Genomic DNA, 18,315 nt, shown 5'->3' with positions numbered 1-18,315 from the left:
ATGCACAGTATGTGTATCATTTTGAATGTGACATGGCTCAGCATGGATGCTCAAGCTGCTTAAAAAGACAGAAAAGAAAAAGATGAGGATAAAATGAAAGCAAAACCCCAGCATTTCCTTTAAGCTGACACCAGAGTTAAGAATTTAAGACAGGGCAGGGAGCCTCCAACCCTGCTATTAGGTGAAAAGTCTAATTGCTCCATGCACTGACTGCCCTCTCCAGCCTGTATGTTTTCTGAAAAGATTCCTTTTACAGAGAGCTTTAAGGTGCTACAAAAAAAAAAAAAAAAAAGAACAGATTCTACTATAAGGTTATTGTATAAGGTTTTCACCCCGAGTAATATCAGGATTCCTCTTGAATTAATAATGAAGTAATTTAAAAGGCCTTTAGTGTATGCAGTCAGAAATAAATAATGCCGTAATCTGGGACATTTTATTTTCCATTAAAACAAACACTTTTTAAAAAGTGTGTTATTGACAAGAGAAGCACTCAGTTGCTAACATGCCAGATGCCATGTATCAGATGATGGTCAGATGGACAATAATACTCAGGACTTTTTCCTACTAATTCCTGAGTATTATCGATGCTTGATGGCTGTAGAAAACAGGAAGGTTAAAAATATTACTTTGGGTCACAACGAGAAAACCCAAGATGAAGGGCTCACTCAGTAGTGGGTGGATGCAAAGCTGCCATTTCACTTTAATTGGCCTTATTTCAGGTGGTGTACACTCTATATTGGATAAAATATACCTCTATTCATTTACAGACTAATTATAATGGCAGCTCCAGTAGTAAGCCATTGCACAGGAGCACCCCAGGGTGACAAGCCTTGCACATCAATTGCACATGATGGTTGGACTCAACGATCTTCTCAAAAAGTTTTTTCCAACATAAATGATTCTATGATTTGATATCATACTAGTAAAATTATAACAATGCTAAATCATAAACTAATTAGTAACTGTGTGTACGGTGACTTCTTTAACCATGTTACCATCACAAGCTGTTAAGCAAAACACCTCTGAGCATCAGAACTGACGCTGCAGGCTTCCCCCCTCACCTGCATGCAGGGAGCAGCCATACAGCTGACATTAGCTGAAATAAAATAAATGAATAAATAAAAAGATCAGACTGTGATGCCTCATTACAACTTGCACACATGCCACAGCTCTATGGTTTAAGGGCCAAACAGAACCCACGGGTGGTGACTGCCCCGTACCACTTGCAAGGGCTACTTCTTATAAATGGATTTGAGTCTTAGTGCCCACATTAGAATTTAAATTAAGTTAAATATTGACCAAGGAAGAACTTGCTGTCAGGTTCAGGGTGAAATGCTTCAATTACCAAGGAAGCAGGAGACCTTGAAAATAACCTCCTACTTTCACCTTCACAGGGAAAAAAAGATATGGAAATACACAGCAAGGGGTGGCCTTTTGTGTCAGAAAAGAGAATTATATGGATATTTTTTGCTCATGTATGGCAATAAATCCTCACTGTTATGGTAAAGTTTCTCCTTAACCAATATGGTGAGTTGAAGCGTTAAACAGTAATTTGTTGTGAACCTATACACATTTTTCAATTCTTCTGACAAAAGAACCACTTTGAGCAAGAGACTGCCCTAGAGATCCACACAAGCCCCTGATGCTGCCAGTACCATGACTCTAAGAATTTGCAAGCTTGGAATAGAAGAAAAAAAAAAAAAAAAACCAAACCCCCAACTTCCCTGGTTCAGGGAACTGAGGACCTTTGCAATTTGCCAAACACAAGTGTAAAATGGATTCTGACTCTTTTCTTGTTGGACTTCTCATTATTGTGCAACCTGCCCAGCAACACACACAGATTTCCAGCGTGCGATCAGTATTGCTGAAGGGTTTGAGGTGCATCAACACGTAGCAGTTGCTCTTCACTTGAAATTCCCTAGTGCAGAGAACTTTGGAACAGCATGAAATTACCACCCACCCCCCACTGGTCCTGGACTCTATTGAAATGTTTCCTCTTCACACTTGTCTTCTGCTCAGAAAAGTAACAGCCCAGATAACATCTTTGGTGTTTCCTGCTAAGTCTTCTCAATAAATTCTACATCAAAATAACTCTGTCAATTGGATAAAAATCCATCTAACCAAAAATGCTGTTAAGTTCAGAAGGCTAACGAAAAAAAAATAATCAAGATTTACAAACTCTAAGAAAGCTTTTTCTGCTACACCTATCACTACTGAAACTGAGATTTGAGGATCAAAAACTTAGATGACAGCATAGCTGCTTGGTGATGCACGAAGCCAAAGAAAACTGAGATCAGTTTTTTGCTAGATATATCAGCTTTGCAAGAACTAAAAAGAATAGAGCTTCTTCTGAAAAGCTGACTGAATAAACATTAGGAATAAAAGACAGTAAGGTGTGGAGGTTAAGACTGAAGGCATTTTCTGCAAAGTGAAATTCAGGTTTTCTTATACCGATTCTAGATTGAAGCAGATTCCTTTTTCTCCGAGTAACTTATACCAACAGTTTAAATTTCCCTTTTTTGTGTGTGTAATAAACTAGTTAATGCTTTATTAAGTGGTCATGGAGAAACCTGAGATATTATAAAAAACCAAAACATCTATTTTTATATAGTGAGATGTGTATGACATAGTTAACTGCTATTTCTGTTAAAGCAGTAAACAATTACCCTAAACGTCATTCCTAAGTTATATAGACCAACGGGATGTTCCAGATTTCAGTCCCTAGTTTTGTCATCCCCTCCTGTGACAGTGACAGCCAGGACCAAGGCAGACAGTCCACATCTACCATTAAGGGAGAGCAAACAGGAGGTCTCCGATGCTATCTCTATAAATGCATTTGCTGGCAGAGCTGAAATGCAAGCGATTCTCCATTCAGAGAAATGTAATTTCTTGCAGGAGTTTGAGGGGAAAGGGAGAGGAGTAACAACAGTGTATTAGCTTGGGTTTGCCAAATGCAAAGAACAAACATTCATCTTAGTACCATTTCAAGAAGATGAACAAGCAACTTGAACAAGCATGTTCTCATCTTTTCAGTGAGCAGGAATTAAGTATGTGCTTCATATGAAGCAAAGGCTGAAACGTTGTGCTCAGCTGGGACCACTGTGTTAACTGGTACAGGTTCCCCATTTGCTTTGAATAATTCATGTCAGCTACAATGAAGAAAGATTTCTAGCAGTTGGTACACACTTGAAAATTATGAGGAGCAAAGAAATCACTGACTGAAAGTCTCAAATATGGTGCAAGTCACAATTTGCAGAGGCGATGAAATTACAGAACCTGAGTCAGGTAGATGACAGCATTAGTGTGGAAAGGGTGATTAGTGTGAAAGGTATTAATAGAGGATATGCAAAGAGGCTCTCTCCTCTCAGCACTCCTGTGACTGAAGCAGAAGATAAAGTTGCTTATGCTCCCGTGAAGAAAGCCGCTCCCATCCTGCTGCGGCTCCAGTCCAGCCCGCAGGACTTTAGGAAGCGACATTTGTGGTCGCCCCATCTCTCACACCAAACCAGGTTTGCAAACCCACAGGTGTCCCTGCAGGAAGGAGGGTGCTCACCCTCCTATCGTAATCCCTTTTTCAAAGGTCTCTAATAATATTTCTTGCCCTGCTCCTTTTAATGAATGGTAATAGAGAACACTTGATTAGAAGCCTTTCATCATTTTAGGACTAGGGGCTTTAGCTTTCTGACCTACTTTGCTTGCCAATGAAATTCCATTTTTAGCTTCAACTCAAGGTCTGAGTGTTACCCAAATTCAGACCATCTGTTTTAACTGCCTACAGGCTGAGAAGTTGATCCAAACCAGGAAGAATAAATGGAACCAATGTGTGCATATATTAAGTATTCTCAACCCTCAGCGTATTAAATAACCTACTCAGTTTATTCCCGAGTCTACATAAACATTCCTGTTTCTCTGGGCAGTGCCTGCTGTTGTTGTAAGGAATATTTACAATACCAGTTGCTCTCAGAGACCCTCAGCCAAATCACCTTTCTGGTATGAGTACAGGAATGAACAGGCTACAGCTGGCCCAAGTCACTACTCTGATCCCTTAGTGTGGCTTTGGTGAGGGTTGGTACGGGTTACATAGAAGTACAGATCCCCCCTGAGCAAGTCATTAGGGAATAACCTGCCTCTCTAATTCTTACTGTTAGAGATGCAACAGAACTTGCATCTCCTCAGTGATCCTTTTTCATCCCAGATGACGTAACTGCATGGCCTCGCTGTTAATAACAAGACAGCTGGCCAGTCCTTTCATGAATCTCTAGCAAATTCCCCACAGTATCTTGAAACAGTGGGTTTCAATGAAATAACTTCTTGCACTGTGCAGAAATCCCTCTCAGTTTTAAACATCCTATCTTCCCATTTCATTGCACATTCACTTCTGTCAGTATGAGAAAAGGGCATAACAGCATCAGACCTTTCTTCCGGATTTCAGATACCTCTCTCAGTCCTTTTATTACACAAAAAGCTCAGTAACAAATATGAATTTATAAATCATAACAAAATTAAAAAGGCAACATTACCTGGAAAATCCCTACTAAGTAACTGCTGACTGCAGCTTTACAAAAAATCAAAAAGAATCGGAGTACTGAAAATAAGCTTCTGCTGCTAGCACTGATATGCATCTACAGCACTCATCCTTTGCAGCTTGGCTGATGGATGTAATTTTCAGCAGAATATCTAGGGAGGATGAGAGCATCCATGAAAACATTAACAAATAAAATACGCCAAGGAAAAAGAAAACAGTAGTGTAAAACCAAGCCAGACACTAGAGAAGCTGAATACCCAGCTGGGGAGCTGCCCAGCTCAAAACAAGGCAGAAAATAAGTATATTTAATGTAAAAGAATCCTACCATGAAATAGGCTCTGTACTTCCTGGACACAGCTGATTTGCTGTTCAAGTCTGTCATTTGACAGCCTGTTTATAGATTCTCTTGCTTCAAAGCCGTTATGGCTCTGTTTACAGCATGCTCTTTCAGGAAGTACCACAAGCCTCCTCACGTGTCAGGTTTCTCAGGCGTTCATCAGTGCATCTCATTCCTTCTAGGATTAGTATATTTAAAAACCTGGCATTAACACACCAGACTGTCCTCATGGACATGGATTACTGAGTCTGTGTCTGCAAAACACTTTCAAGAGACTTCCATATTTTCAAGATGCCATGCCAGCATTAACTAATTAATCCTCACGACACTTGCACAGGACAGCTCTGAAAATATCTTGACCTCCCTTACGGACATGGTAAAATCAGATAGGAAGCGGACCTGTCTTTCCCGAGGCCATCATACAAGCCCATGACCAAGTCAGCTTTCAGGAGCGCTCCATCACCGGTTCTGTCACACGCCTGCATTCAATCCATCAGATGACACCGCTGCTCAGCAGTTCCAGAGCCCTCCTCCCACATTCCCAGTACACATGTGATGCATTAAATCCCTGTGAAAGTTTGTATGCCTCTGCTGAAAAAGGCAACAGCATCTTTGTGTGCCTGGAGGTATGAATATGTGACAGGATAAAACCCAGCTGGGCAGGAGAATGGCACACGTGAGCAGCAGCTTGCAGTGCTCTGGAGAGCCGTGGTTTTTGATGGGGCAGATCCAGTAAGGCAGATGAAACCACTAATGTGGCAGAGGAACTGTGAATTAAACCCAAAACAAAAGATGTAACTATCCCCAGCCCCTGTACCATAGCTGTTAATTCCCTGTTCATTTGTCATGCACAAAAACAAGAAAGAAATGAGTAATATTTGCTTTTGTTTTCATTGTATCATTGGAAGTGACACAATCATCATTTCACTGGAGGTTCAAAGCAGCATTAGCATGATTACATCGGACTTGTACCTATTAAGTGGAGGGACATGAGCTCCTCTGAGCTGTCAAATGCAACATATGCAGTCTCGCAATGCAACTGCAATATTTTTTCTGAATTTCAGACTTTTTTTTTCTCCTTTGGGCAAATCAAAACATGGCATAGTGATTTAGTTACAGTATAAAAAAGGACCTCTTGCACCTGGAAAGCTACATGCTAATTCCATGCTTTATTCTATCACTTTCATGCAAAAGGCTTTCAAAATCATATTCTATTGTATGGCACATAATGTTATTATTCTGTCCTTATTGTCCTAAAAGCAGGAGCTTACAGTCTGGAGTGAAATCTTCTTTTGACTCTGCTGTGCCGGGCAAAAGGTTAGAGAGATAAAGAAGCTCTCAAAGAGCTGTTAATGCCAGTATGAGGCAGAAATACTAAATCATTTGAAGCAGCATTGTTTCTCTTTCTATCCTCTACGAGATATTTCAGCTTTCATAGGCTGTGTGTGAAAACCACACGGTTTTGCATCACTAGGCAGGAGATGTCCCTTGACCACTTAAACACAGCAACCTGAGAAAGAACAGTCCTCCTCTGGCCATCCAATCCACAAACCAGCTGTCCCCATGTTCTTCTGTTGGCTCTGCAACCTAAACTAAATGTCTGGGGGCACAGGATCATGCACCAGGACCCCCTGGGTGTGCTGCTTCGTGGGTCTGCCTGCCATTCTTTGAGCCAGCTCTGGAGATGGGGATGGGTACTGGACCTGATGCTCTGTCCAAAGACAGGTCTCCTACTAGTAAGGAGGAAGATGTTGGGATACAGGTTTATCAATTTTCAATTGCACCCCGATCTCCTCTGCATCTAGAGAAACCAACAGAGACAACAACTATACAATAATGGCAATTTATGAACCATAAGCCCCTCCCCAGGTGCCCAACTTATACTGGCTGAAAAGCTGGCTCGTAAGGCGGCTGCTGGAGAAGAGCATCCTCTGAAAAACTGTTTCACTGTCCCCACAGCGCTGTTACTGCTATAGCACCTTCCAGTGTCCCTATACCATAGGATCTTCCAGCTTTTTGACTAAACTCCCTATTTCTAGGGCTGTGAATGTTGCACAGAGAGAGAGAGAGAGGATCATCAGAGATGCTGCTGAGAGTCTATTTTTAGAGTGAGTCATTTGATGAGCTGTTCAGCACCTTATTTATTGCTGTCTCCAGCTGGGGAACTAAGCAGTGTCCAGACACCTCTACTGCTAAAACCAGAATTTGGAAGCAGTGACCTCTATTTGATAACATTTTCTGTACTGACAGAGAGAAAAACAACAGGACATTATGCTGTCAAGGCTAATAGCTGCTAATTAGGGTGAGTGACATATGACCCCTTTCATAGCCAAAGAACACAGAAGTCACACTACAAATAAAAAAAAAGTGGAAATTCTGCATTCATGGTCTTTTCCATCTAATGAGTGACCACTTTCTTTCTTTTCCTGATTCATCTGTTTAAAGCTTTACTTGACCTTTACATTATGTGTACAGCAAGTAAAAGTCTCAGCATTCACAGTGTCTCCTTGGTGGGAAATGGGGCTTTGAAGGGACCAGGAGAAGACAAGGGGACAAACCGAAGCTATGTCATTGGAGACATGGGATACATGTGCAGAGGCTCCAGAACCACTGTCAGCATGCAGAGGGAGCACTGCAGGGAACACGGCAGCAAGGGCAGTTCTTCCCAAAGGTTACACACCTTTGCATGCCCCAGTGCTCATCTGGCAGCAGGGGCATCTCACCTAGCACAGCCAGCAAGCAGAGCAAAGCATTCAGCAACTGAAAACTGGCTGAATCTGTTGCCATTTAACAGGATTCCTGGCAAAACAAAGAGCAAAGATATTTTTCTCTAGGCATGTTCCACATCTAACCTAGCTGATGCTCAGCATTAATCTCTGGACAAGCCTGGAGCCACGTACAGGCTGTGTTTACTCCACATTTCTGTACAACTGCCTTGCATTACTAGTATTTGTAACGCCGTAGCACTTACGGGTCCTGCTGGGTGTTGGGTGTATTCAGAACATGGAGCAGCTCCTGCTCCAAAGAACCCAGGACCAACTTAACCAAGTGGGCAAAGAACAAGTAACCAATTGCCATTTCATAACCGGGGAACTGAGGTACAGAAAGCTGAAATGATTTAGTAAAGGTCACATTAAAAGTCTACTGAATTTGCAGCCTCCCGTTGTTACATTACAGGCTCAAACATCCCATCAGACCCTCTGAATGTTAATCATTACCTAACTCTTCTGTCTTCTTGCTGCTCTAATGAGTTTATTGATGAATTACTTAAAGCGCACTTTCTGTAGAAGAAATTTTTTTAGGTGACAAGTTGCCTTTTACTAAACAAATTAATGGCAAAGTTAAGTTCTCTCATTCCAGTCTGGGAAAAACAAGTTTTAGGTGTAAAAATGCCCAATTAGTAGTAACTGAAATCCAATATTTGAATTATTTGGCACTGCATCTGTTATAAATATGCCATGTGGCCATTAGTACCTTGTGGTACCATCAGGACAAAAATAGTCACTCCAGCAATTAATATTGCAGTAGCTGCGTATGCCAATATAGAACAACTGCAACTTTATCAGTTCATCCCAAACCTCATCATAGTCAAAGTCAAAGGGAAGCCTCTCATTAAGTGCAAGGAGACCTAGATCAAGCTCCAGCTGGGTCTTACTGATCAAAATGCTAGGACATTTCTAAACACCAGTGTCACTCACACCACAGGTCAGCCCAGTAAAGCCAGAGAACAGGGCTGCAAGCGCACAACATGCCACACAAACCCAGAGGGACAAATCCATCTGCGTTCTCTCCACAGACAACTCCGAAGCAGAACCAGAAGTCAGTGTTACAAGTTTTAGGTCTTGCTCCTGTGCAGCCTGCTCTAGCTAGTACAAGATCATGGCAGTATCTCTCATAATAGTTTTGCAAATGAAGTTCTACATCTCTCCAGCAAAATCCGCTGTGTTCCAAGACAGTGTGATCCTTCCTGATGCTGTTTTAAAGGACCTTCTCTGAAGTCCCAAGTAATGAGGTAACTCTCAGTCTGCATGTAAGAACAAAACTCTACAAGACAGACTGTGAGCCAGACACTTATTATTATACTTTCTACAAATGCACAGAACGGCTTTCTCTCAGTTCTCCAGGTCACTGAGATCATGTTTGAGGTCTATGATTAATTTTCAGCCTTATTGTGTTAAGGGGCAGCAGGAGAAAAGTAAGAAAGATTTTTTTTTTTTTTTTTAGAACAGTGTTAAATGAGGCAAAAGACCTTATCACTTAGCAAGAGCTTTCAAACTATCTTTGCATGGAGCAGCAGCTAAAAAGTTAATAGACATAAATAGCATTTTATTGATTTGAGGTATTCTGAGGGATTTTAATGCAGGTGAAGGCAGGAGAACAGTTCTGCTTAGGATAATTAAGCCTTAGCTAGTGAAGCCTGAACCATTTATACAAAAAAAAAAAAAAAAAAAAACCCAAACCAGAAAATGCCAAAGAAAACCTGTCACTTAGCCTGAAACTAAGCCTCTCCTGCGACACAAGCGAGTCTGATAGCCCAGCGATGATGAACTTTTACCCAGCTGTTTGGCCATACTGTCCAGCCACCCAGCCTAGAAGGAGAGCACATGAGAGACTCCCAGGAGCAAGTAGTTAATGTGCAACAAGTTCTGCTTTTATTCAGAGACTCTCATACCAACGAGTTTGTGGATGGGGGAAAGAAGTTCAGCTGATAATAAAAGTGTTTTGGATAATAAAGGTGTTTCGGAATACTTGTTTTCCCCTTGGATGTGAATTATTCTTGGCTCAACTCTATTCCCATAAAAGCTCTTTGTTGGTCATATGGTGACATCAAAGGTAAAAATAAAGTCTCGACTGGAGATCATTCTGCTTTTCAGTATCTGCTGCATCAAACACTAGAACATTTCAAAGAGCATGGAAATCCCAAACACCATCTGATAGCAACTTAGGGGCCTCTCTAGATTTCAAGCACCCTGAAACAAGGAATATCTTCCTTCGGGCCCAGTTTTAATATTAGCATCCTCTCCCTGTCTGCTGCAAAACTTCAGCAGGCTGCAGTGCCTAGCTCCTCTCTTCTACTCCAGGGTGTAGGCAGGTCACATCAACCTGCTTGTAGTGGGATTTCAGAGTACAATGCATCCTCCCGAGTCACAGAGGTGCTTTGGGAATTCCTGTACCCCTGTGGTTTGTACACAGTCATAGAATTACAGAATCAACAAGGCTGGAAAAGACCTTTAAAATCATCAAGTCCAAGCGTTAACCTTGCACTGCAAAGCCCAACAGTATTTTTAAAAATCAGTTGCTACTTGCCTGCTTGCTTCTCCTTTCCTCTAGATGAAAATTACTTCAATGAATATTGATATTAACGTACATTTGCAGGCAAGCATGTAATAAACGGCTCACTGAAACAAGGCCTGTAAATTCAGTCAGTGGCTGTGCTAATCATGTTCCTATCGTACTCAGGGGCATTAACTACTCCACTAACAAGCTTTTTGTTACATGATCAGAACATGCTGCAATCCACAGCCAGCTTTCTGGATGGGTTTTTATTTGCCTATCATCCATTTGCAGAAGAAAGCACTGAAGTCACTTCCAGAGGGCAAACTGCGGGGGAGGAAGAGCCTCCTATGGAGGTTGCCACTGCAGCTGCGGAACATTTGCATTGCCAACACCTGATGCCTGCTGGGTATCAGGAGCTGTGCTGTGAGACGGGGAACTGCGACTGATGGCGCAGTCAGTTAGAATTAAGAGGTCCAGTCACCTGAGATGCAACATGGGGGTTGTGTTGGGCCGAACTGTAAAAGGGAATTCAAAATCCCCATTATCTTCGCTGTAACGCAGCATTCAGTGAGACAGCACAGTCAATCAGGTGCCCGAGTCCCACAGCAGTTTCAGTACTGTATGTTCCATGAGGGAATAACAGCTATGATCCTTCTTATGGCACTGATGAGTAGCCATAAGGCCAAGCACATTTGTTTTCTTTACAGAAGGACAGTATTAAAGCTTAAAGTATAAAACTGCTGCAGAAAGCTTTTCTGATATGCAAAGTAAAAACACAAAAAGCAAATGAGCACTCAACAGAGGAGTGATTTCTGTCCTGTGGAATCCACAGAACCTAAAGCAGAATCATCTTCCATCTGCACAAAATGGATTGTTCCATCTTAGATTCTGCCAGCATTATTTAACATATAAATTACAACTGCTAATGAAGATTGCTGGGTCAAACCCAGTGCAAAGGTTTGAATGTTTTTCAGCTGGTCTCATATTCCTGAGAACTCACTCTTTACTGAATCCAGGCACTGAATGAACCCCAAATTTCTGACTGTACAGATGGCAAGAAAACTGCTGGGTTTTGAAATGGAAGTGTAAATCAGTCCTCATTTGCACCTGGACACAAGGGAATGAAAATATATGAACCTGCTCACAAGCAGACGTACAGCTTTACATTTGTTAGAGCTCATCCACACGGAGAGGTAGGTACTAAATGAGCAAGGCTGTGAATATAACATACCCAGCAGCAGCCCGCACTGGCACATCTATTCTGCAACAAAAGTGCCTTTCTTTGGTTTAGCTTACTTCATTACCAAAGCACGGTGTAAATTGTCATCTCTGGGATGACAGCACCACGTGAATTGTTGCTTGCATGGTTCATTTCTAAGCTTTAGTGTCTAACCTGGACACATGCTGCTACGCACTCAGGGAACCTGAAAAGGCTTTTGGTGCCATTGCACTTGTCTGAAGGAGGGGCTTCCCTTTTTTTTTTTCCCCCCTCTAGTTATGGTGACATGGTGCCCAAGACAATTGCTGGGAAGATATTTGGCTCCATTTGCTCCCTGAGCGGGGTGTTGGTCATTGCTCTGCCGGTTCCAGTCATTGTTTCCAACTTCAGCCGAATTTACCACCAGAACCAGAGAGCCGACAAGCGGAGAGCGCAGAAGGTAAGCCGTCCCGCGCAGCCACCTCCTCAGAAAGCAACCTCAGCCCCTGCTTGTCACCACAGGGCTCATGAGACACCAGTGACACTTCTGAGCATTGCAGAGGGCAGCCTGCATGCAACCTATCGATCCACCTGCGCCTGTGTAGGCTTACCTTCCCACAGTTATAGCTACCTGTACTCCTACAGACACGAGCCAGTTCATTGTACACGCTGCATACTGGCACATTTTAAACATCAGAAGCAATGGGGCTTTCATTGCTCGCCTTTGCTGCATAGCGGTCTGAAATAAATATATGCATATACACATAAACCCTTAAATCATTAACAGGAGTTGTTTATCTTTCTGGCTGCTTGGTTCCTGTTGTCTCTCTGGAGTTTTGAAAACACCCATCCATACATTTATCAGTACGCATACCCCCTCAAAGCTGCAGACTGTAACATAGACTGAACACTGGGAATACACAAAAAACCCTGAAAACGTGAGGTGATTACTGAATATTCCAAAATCTGAACAGTTTTTACCAGTATAAGCTTACCGATTCACTAAGAAAGTGTAACAGATTTATTATATCCCTATTTCAGTCTGCTAAATTACACCAAAACCAGAATCAGGTTTTTACAACAACTGCAAACTAAAGGTCTGAGGGGTTTTTTTTCCCCAGTGGAACGCTGTCTGCCAAAAATTCAAGACTCAGGGGACTTGATGGAGAATAGTAGTAGAAAGATGTGCTATTTCTGCTTCAGGCAAGCATCTGGGCCTTGCCTACCTCCTCCATCTCAGGGAGCTGACAGCAGAGAGCTGAGATACAAGACCTACAAAACCACCAAATCTGGCAGTCAAAACACATAAGGAGAGTAGCAGAGACAGAACCATGCAGAACTGAGTTGCAGGCTCCCTAAGTCACTGCTGGGTTTTACACATACGTGCATTAGGTTCGGCACTGTACATGTGAAACATCAACCTGCGATAATTTTGGGAGGTGTTTTTGAGAGAGAATGGTTTATCTGATTAGTCATACAACAAAATATAGATTAAAAAAATCTAAAGATATAATGGAAGTCCACACTGTACTACACACTGTTCAGTCAGCAGCCGGACAGTAGGAAACCAGTATGGATCATTACATTCATTTAATGAATTTAAATGATTTGCAGAGTGAGTTGCCTAATGTGAGGCCACACTCAGGCATAAGATATCTGGATTTAACTTGCAACAGGAACGTGCCAGGTATCAATGCACAGGGAGGGCTGGAGCACTCACACACAGGTTTGTTAAGGGGACTGTGTACAACAGCCTATTTAAATGAATGAAGCCTTTAAGAGAAATCACTTGTTCTACTGCAACGGCATATAAACATAGAGACAGAACCTGCTTTACAGTATAGCCTAGGCAGCAAGTAAATAGGCAAGACAAACAAACAAGATTTGTGCATAATCATGGATCACAATACAGAGAAGCTCCAGAACTGACTCCAGGTCTGTGCTTTCGGATGAGGCTATCCTTCTCTCCAGGCAGCATACTGCAGTTCCCTGTTCTGATTCACCTTTTCCTTTATTTGTTGGACTGTGATCCACTTAGTGACAAGGAAACGTACCACCACCTTTGATGCCAATATGATTGATTGCAGCTTTTATAAGGTTTTCTGTATTGACACACACAGTGTATAATTTCCCCCCATTTGAATTTCTAATTCCCTTGATATCGGATGAATTTCTGGGCTAAGTTTTCTCAAGTCAGAAGTGTGAGTAATTTTCACATGATCATCACTGCATGAATACTAAAGAGAACAAAAGAGACAGAAGCACATTAATGGCAGTCTCTCTGGAGATGGCCAGGGTGCACACAGGGATGATGAGAACCTGCTTTGATAGCATACTTGTTCCAGCATCATCCTCCAGTGAATTGAATCCCTTCTTCAGAAACAGGGAAGCTCCAGTAATAGTTAAAATGCTGTCCCCTTCTAATTAAAGATGCAAAGACATTTGCATGGCTTTTTCAAGGTTGGAAAAAGCTCTTTGCACTCTCTTGGTCCTTGAAGATGAGGAGCCCACCAGCAGAAGCTACTTATAAGCACAGTTTAGAAAACACAGCTTTGAAGAAACAACAGACATCTTTATTACGTTTCTAGTGTGCTAAATAAATTATTTTTCTCTTTTAACTGAAGAGTAAGTAATTTCTAGGGTATGTGTTAGTTTAAATGCTTTAGAAAAAGTTCTATTTAGTTCAAGAATTGTAAGTTTTATAATGTACATATAGGTTTGAAGATTAGGTATAGACCATATTTATTTTTTTATGAACTCAGACTGAAGTCCTCTGATGAGAACTAATAAAGGCAAAAGTATTGTACAAGCATCAAATTGGCTGGACACGACAGTCACAGATTTGAAGGCTGGAGTATGAGTAAACCCGGGCTCTCCAGTGCACTAAGGGGTTCAGAGGTGCTGCACTCCAAAAACCCAGAAAAACATAGCACAGCCCCAATGTCCCTCTGGGTTTTGATGTGCTCAGTCTTAACTTTGTCTCATAACTGTTGAGGAGGCACTGGTCTAGCGGGAAGAGGTATTTAAATAGCACGAATAAAATACCGGGAAGTGGCTGTTACTCATCAGCATCTATTCTTCAACTAACCGAGGAGAAGTGTTCCTTAAAAAAGGGGGGAAAAAAATCCAAAACCAAACTACCAGTGATTTAATCACTTTGAAGATAAATTGTTCTTTGCCAAAGTTACACTGCAAAAGAATTAATTACAAGAAGATCTGGCAATCTTAATTCATTGTGCTCTGTCATCAAATTTTGTCCTCTGGCATGCAGCAAGGACCAGGTCAATCTGAATGGAAGATGAATTGATCATTTCTGACAAGGTTCATTTTGGTAAAATTGTTTTGGTGGGGTTTTTTTTCCTCAAAGAATTTTTTTTTCCTTCATTTTGACTGATGTGCTAAGAATAGACCTTCCTGACTTTGAAACTATGCTGTTCTTTAGTGAATGTCACAGTTTTTGGTTTTAAAAGAGACTTTGACACTTAAAAGGCTTGTCAATAGAATGACTTTATAACTCAGAGAATTCTGGAGTCTCTCCTCTTGCTGTGTTCAGTTTGCAGCATAGATGCAATGTGAAGAAGGAGGAGACAAGTATCTGGTGCTGGTTTGAGGACTACACCTCCCACTTTTCAACCCCAGAAAGAGAAAGCAGAGGCAGCTATTAACAGCTACTGAAATGCTGCTCCTTTAGCAGCAGTAGAAAAAAAACAGTTCATTGTTTAGAAGTTTCAGACTGAGTGAATACAGCCCCAAGCCACACTAGTCCCCAGAGCAGGGCAGTACAGAAATGCATGGCTTAAAGACTGCCAGATCATACAGTAGTGAAAAGAATAGGTGTGACCTTTGAGCTTAGTGCAGCAAAGATCCCAGCAGTGCAGATTGCTTAATGACAGGAGAATAAATTTGCCTGTCAGAGTTTACTGAAGAAGGATCATTCTTATAGGATTGTTGACCAGTTCCTGAGTCTAGAGGTCTACAGGATTCCTGTGTACCTCGGGGAGAGCAGAGAACCAATACTAAAATCAAAGGCACAGAGAAAAAAAAAAAAAATAGGAAGAAATATGGAGAAAAAAACACTAGACTGCTTAATGAAAATAATTCTAGAAAAGTAAGGTGTTTTTCAAAGTGTTACATGAGCCCTTCTTGGTCCTTCATCTCCCAGGTCCAAAACCACTTGTCTTTGTCCAGCTTTAAAACAACCAGCTCAGGTCCCTCAGCTGGAAAGATTGTGCTAAGTGCAGCAAACTTAGTTTTTTCTGTTCTTTTTTTTGTTCCTTGAATGATGCTTCAGAAAAAGACAACTAGAAATCCCTTCAATATCTCCCCAAACTGTTCTAATACAGCCCCACTAATTAGAGCAGTAAACCCCCATTGGCTCCAATGTCCCATATTGTGGGGAAACGGGAGCTGGCAATAAACTGCACAGGAGCCCACAGAAATGTGAGTTTGCTAAGGTGGGCCAATGGCTGACAAATAGCAACGTGCACTTGCGGCTTTTCAGTAAGAAAAACCAGTAAGACAGAAAAAAAGTACTGTAACAAGGGCAATACAACATTATAGGTTAAGCCTATCTGGTTGTTAGCCCCAGCTCTCTGCACATGTGAACATACATGCAGATGAAGACGCTACATCCTCAAAATCATATTTAAAGAGGTTTTGAACAGCCTCGAGAAGGCACATGGAAGCAGAATGGCAGCTGAAACGTTTGGAAATACCAACAACGGCCTAAAACAAGCTGGTCTCTAGACCAGCCCCACTCAGGGCTAAGATTTAGCCAACTGAGTTGTTCTAGATCTTTTCAGTTTGGGGGAAAACAAACGGTCAAAAAAGGGGCCTCTTACAAAATAGGGTATGCCTCCTCACATTTGCACAAGAGGAGGGAAAAGTGTAAGTGCTCAGATGTTGTGGAAGAACTCTGCTTACGGTGCATTTATCATTTAATGGTTAGATTTCATAGAATAGTTTAGGTTGGAAAGGACCTGACAGACCATCTGGTTCCCACCCCCTGCCACGGGCAGGGACACCTGCCACCAGCCCAGGTTGCTCCAAGCCCCATCCACCCTGGTCCTGAACCCTTCCAGGGATGGGGCACCCACAGCTGCTCTGGGCACCCTGTGCCAGCACCTCGTCACCCTCACAGCGAAGAATTTCTTCCCAATACCTAATCTAAATCTCCCCTCTTTCAGTTTAAAGCCATTCCCCTTGTCCTGTCATCACATGGCCTGGCAAAATGTCCAGGAGATTTAGTTTATACAGTTTCCAGGAGAATCTGCCCCATGATCTTGCTGGGCAGAGGTGAGACTGGCCGGCCTTCAGCTCCCCACGTCTTCCTCATTTAGATTTGCTAAATGAGCCAACATACTGAAATGGCTGATAATCTCAGAGGGATTAGCATGGGTTTATTGGTGCATTTCACAGAGGCTAAACTAAAACTGTCATCTACAAATACAAAGCCAGTAATCACGGTGCTTGGTTTCAGGTTTGCAGTAAATACACTTTTGAGTACTATAGCTTCTTAGTCTGTCCATTTATTATCTGGTGGCCTTTGACTCCGTGAGAACAAGCAATGTACTGCAAAAGCCTTGAAACAAGACTTCTCATTTCATCCTCTAGGCTGTAAGTTTCCAGGAAAGAACCAAACACCCAGATTTAAGCAAGGAAAGGACTACACAGGCCAAAATTATTTTGTAGAGCTGCTCTCACATAAAACTAATATGAACTGAAAACTGTAACACAGGCTATCGAAGAGTAGATGGTATATATTAGGTGAAGCAGAGGAGCAGACACACTGTGTGGGGGATGAATTAAAGCATTCAGTCACAGAGCCAGTATCAACGGAAGAAAGGAATGAAGGGGCAAGGAAGAAGCCGTATCTTTTCAGATGGAAGTCAGCGAGAGGAAGTAGATGGAGAAAGGTTATTCCAGAGAGCGAGAACTACTCATGAGATGGTTGCACACAAGCAGCTATGACTGTGCAGACTGATGAAGATGTAACTATGGAAATGCTTAAAAGGGGCTTAAGCCAAAAGGAAGGAAGACTAAGGACACAAATGTCTTTCTGCCTGTTCCGTAAGAGGCACATTAGAAACAGCCTGTTCCAGACCCAGCCGTTACTCCCAGAGGCACAGAAAACAGGACTGCAGTCAGCAGAGTGGATGAAGAGGGAAGATGGTGATGAAGAGAATGCTTAATACTAATTTATGTCACCATTGTACCCATGAGAAAGACAGCCCACACACCTGTCAATAATGAGGCCATTATAATAATTGATTTGCTACAGAGCAGGGGAGTCAGCTTTGAAATGTTCTGTTTTTCAGCTGACACCCTAGATTTTGGAGGTGGGTTACTGAACTTCAGAGCGTGGAACAGAACGGCCAGAAAAAGCGACATGAACAAAGCTGTGAGCTGTCTAAGGAGAGCTCAGCAACAGAACATGACTCAGTTCCCAGCAGGGGATGGGGTTGGGAACTTAAGGAGAGAGAAAAACAATAAGGTTAAAACTGGAGCTGGCTGACATTTAAAAAACATGGGTTTTTTCAACCACAATGAATCTGTGTGGAATATGGTTTTGTTGTTGTTGTTGATATTTAGCAGTTTTTGACAGGGGAAAAAAGCTTTTTTAATTTATTTTTTTATTTAGAGATATTTCATTTTTGCTAGCGTAGCTACCTCTTTCTCTTCCTCCTCTTGTTTCCTGTTTGTCACATCCCCTAATATAGTTCGGGGGGGGGGCGGGGAACAACAAACAAAAACAAACCAGCCAACCAACCAGGAACCCTTCCTCTTCTCTTCTTATCATCCAGGAGAGCAAAATGGCATTTTCCATCAGTTCAGCTAGTTCAAATTCCCCAAGTCCCCAGCTGCAGAAGACAAATAGGTATCTTCTCCAAAAGGAAGGACTGAAATCAGTGCACTACAGCTTATAGGCTCAGCCTCCAAAGCAAGCCCATACGTCTAAGTATTAAGCCTGTTGTCAAT

General features: G+C 42.0%; 1 protein-coding gene across 5 annotated transcripts in view; it reads left to right on the top strand.

Annotated features, from left to right (window-relative positions):
- Positions 1-18,315, top strand: part of KCND3 (potassium voltage-gated channel subfamily D member 3) — a 132,763-nt gene that overhangs the window by 85,353 nt on the left and 29,095 nt on the right. For all 5 annotated transcript variants that reach the window (XM_055728196.1, XM_055728195.1, XM_027816492.2 and 2 more), the window contains exon 3: positions 11,635-11,797. In XM_055728196.1, the coding sequence (XP_055584171.1) occupies positions 11,635-11,797 (163 nt within the window). The remainder of the gene's footprint in view (positions 1-11,634; positions 11,798-18,315) is intronic.

This window comes from Falco cherrug, chromosome 16 (genome assembly GCF_023634085.1).
Source record: "Falco cherrug isolate bFalChe1 chromosome 16, bFalChe1.pri, whole genome shotgun sequence".
Lineage (NCBI taxonomy): Eukaryota > Metazoa > Chordata > Aves > Falconiformes > Falconidae > Falco > Falco cherrug.
Note: the sequence above shows the minus strand (reverse complement) of the source record. Positions and strands in the feature narration are given on the sequence as shown.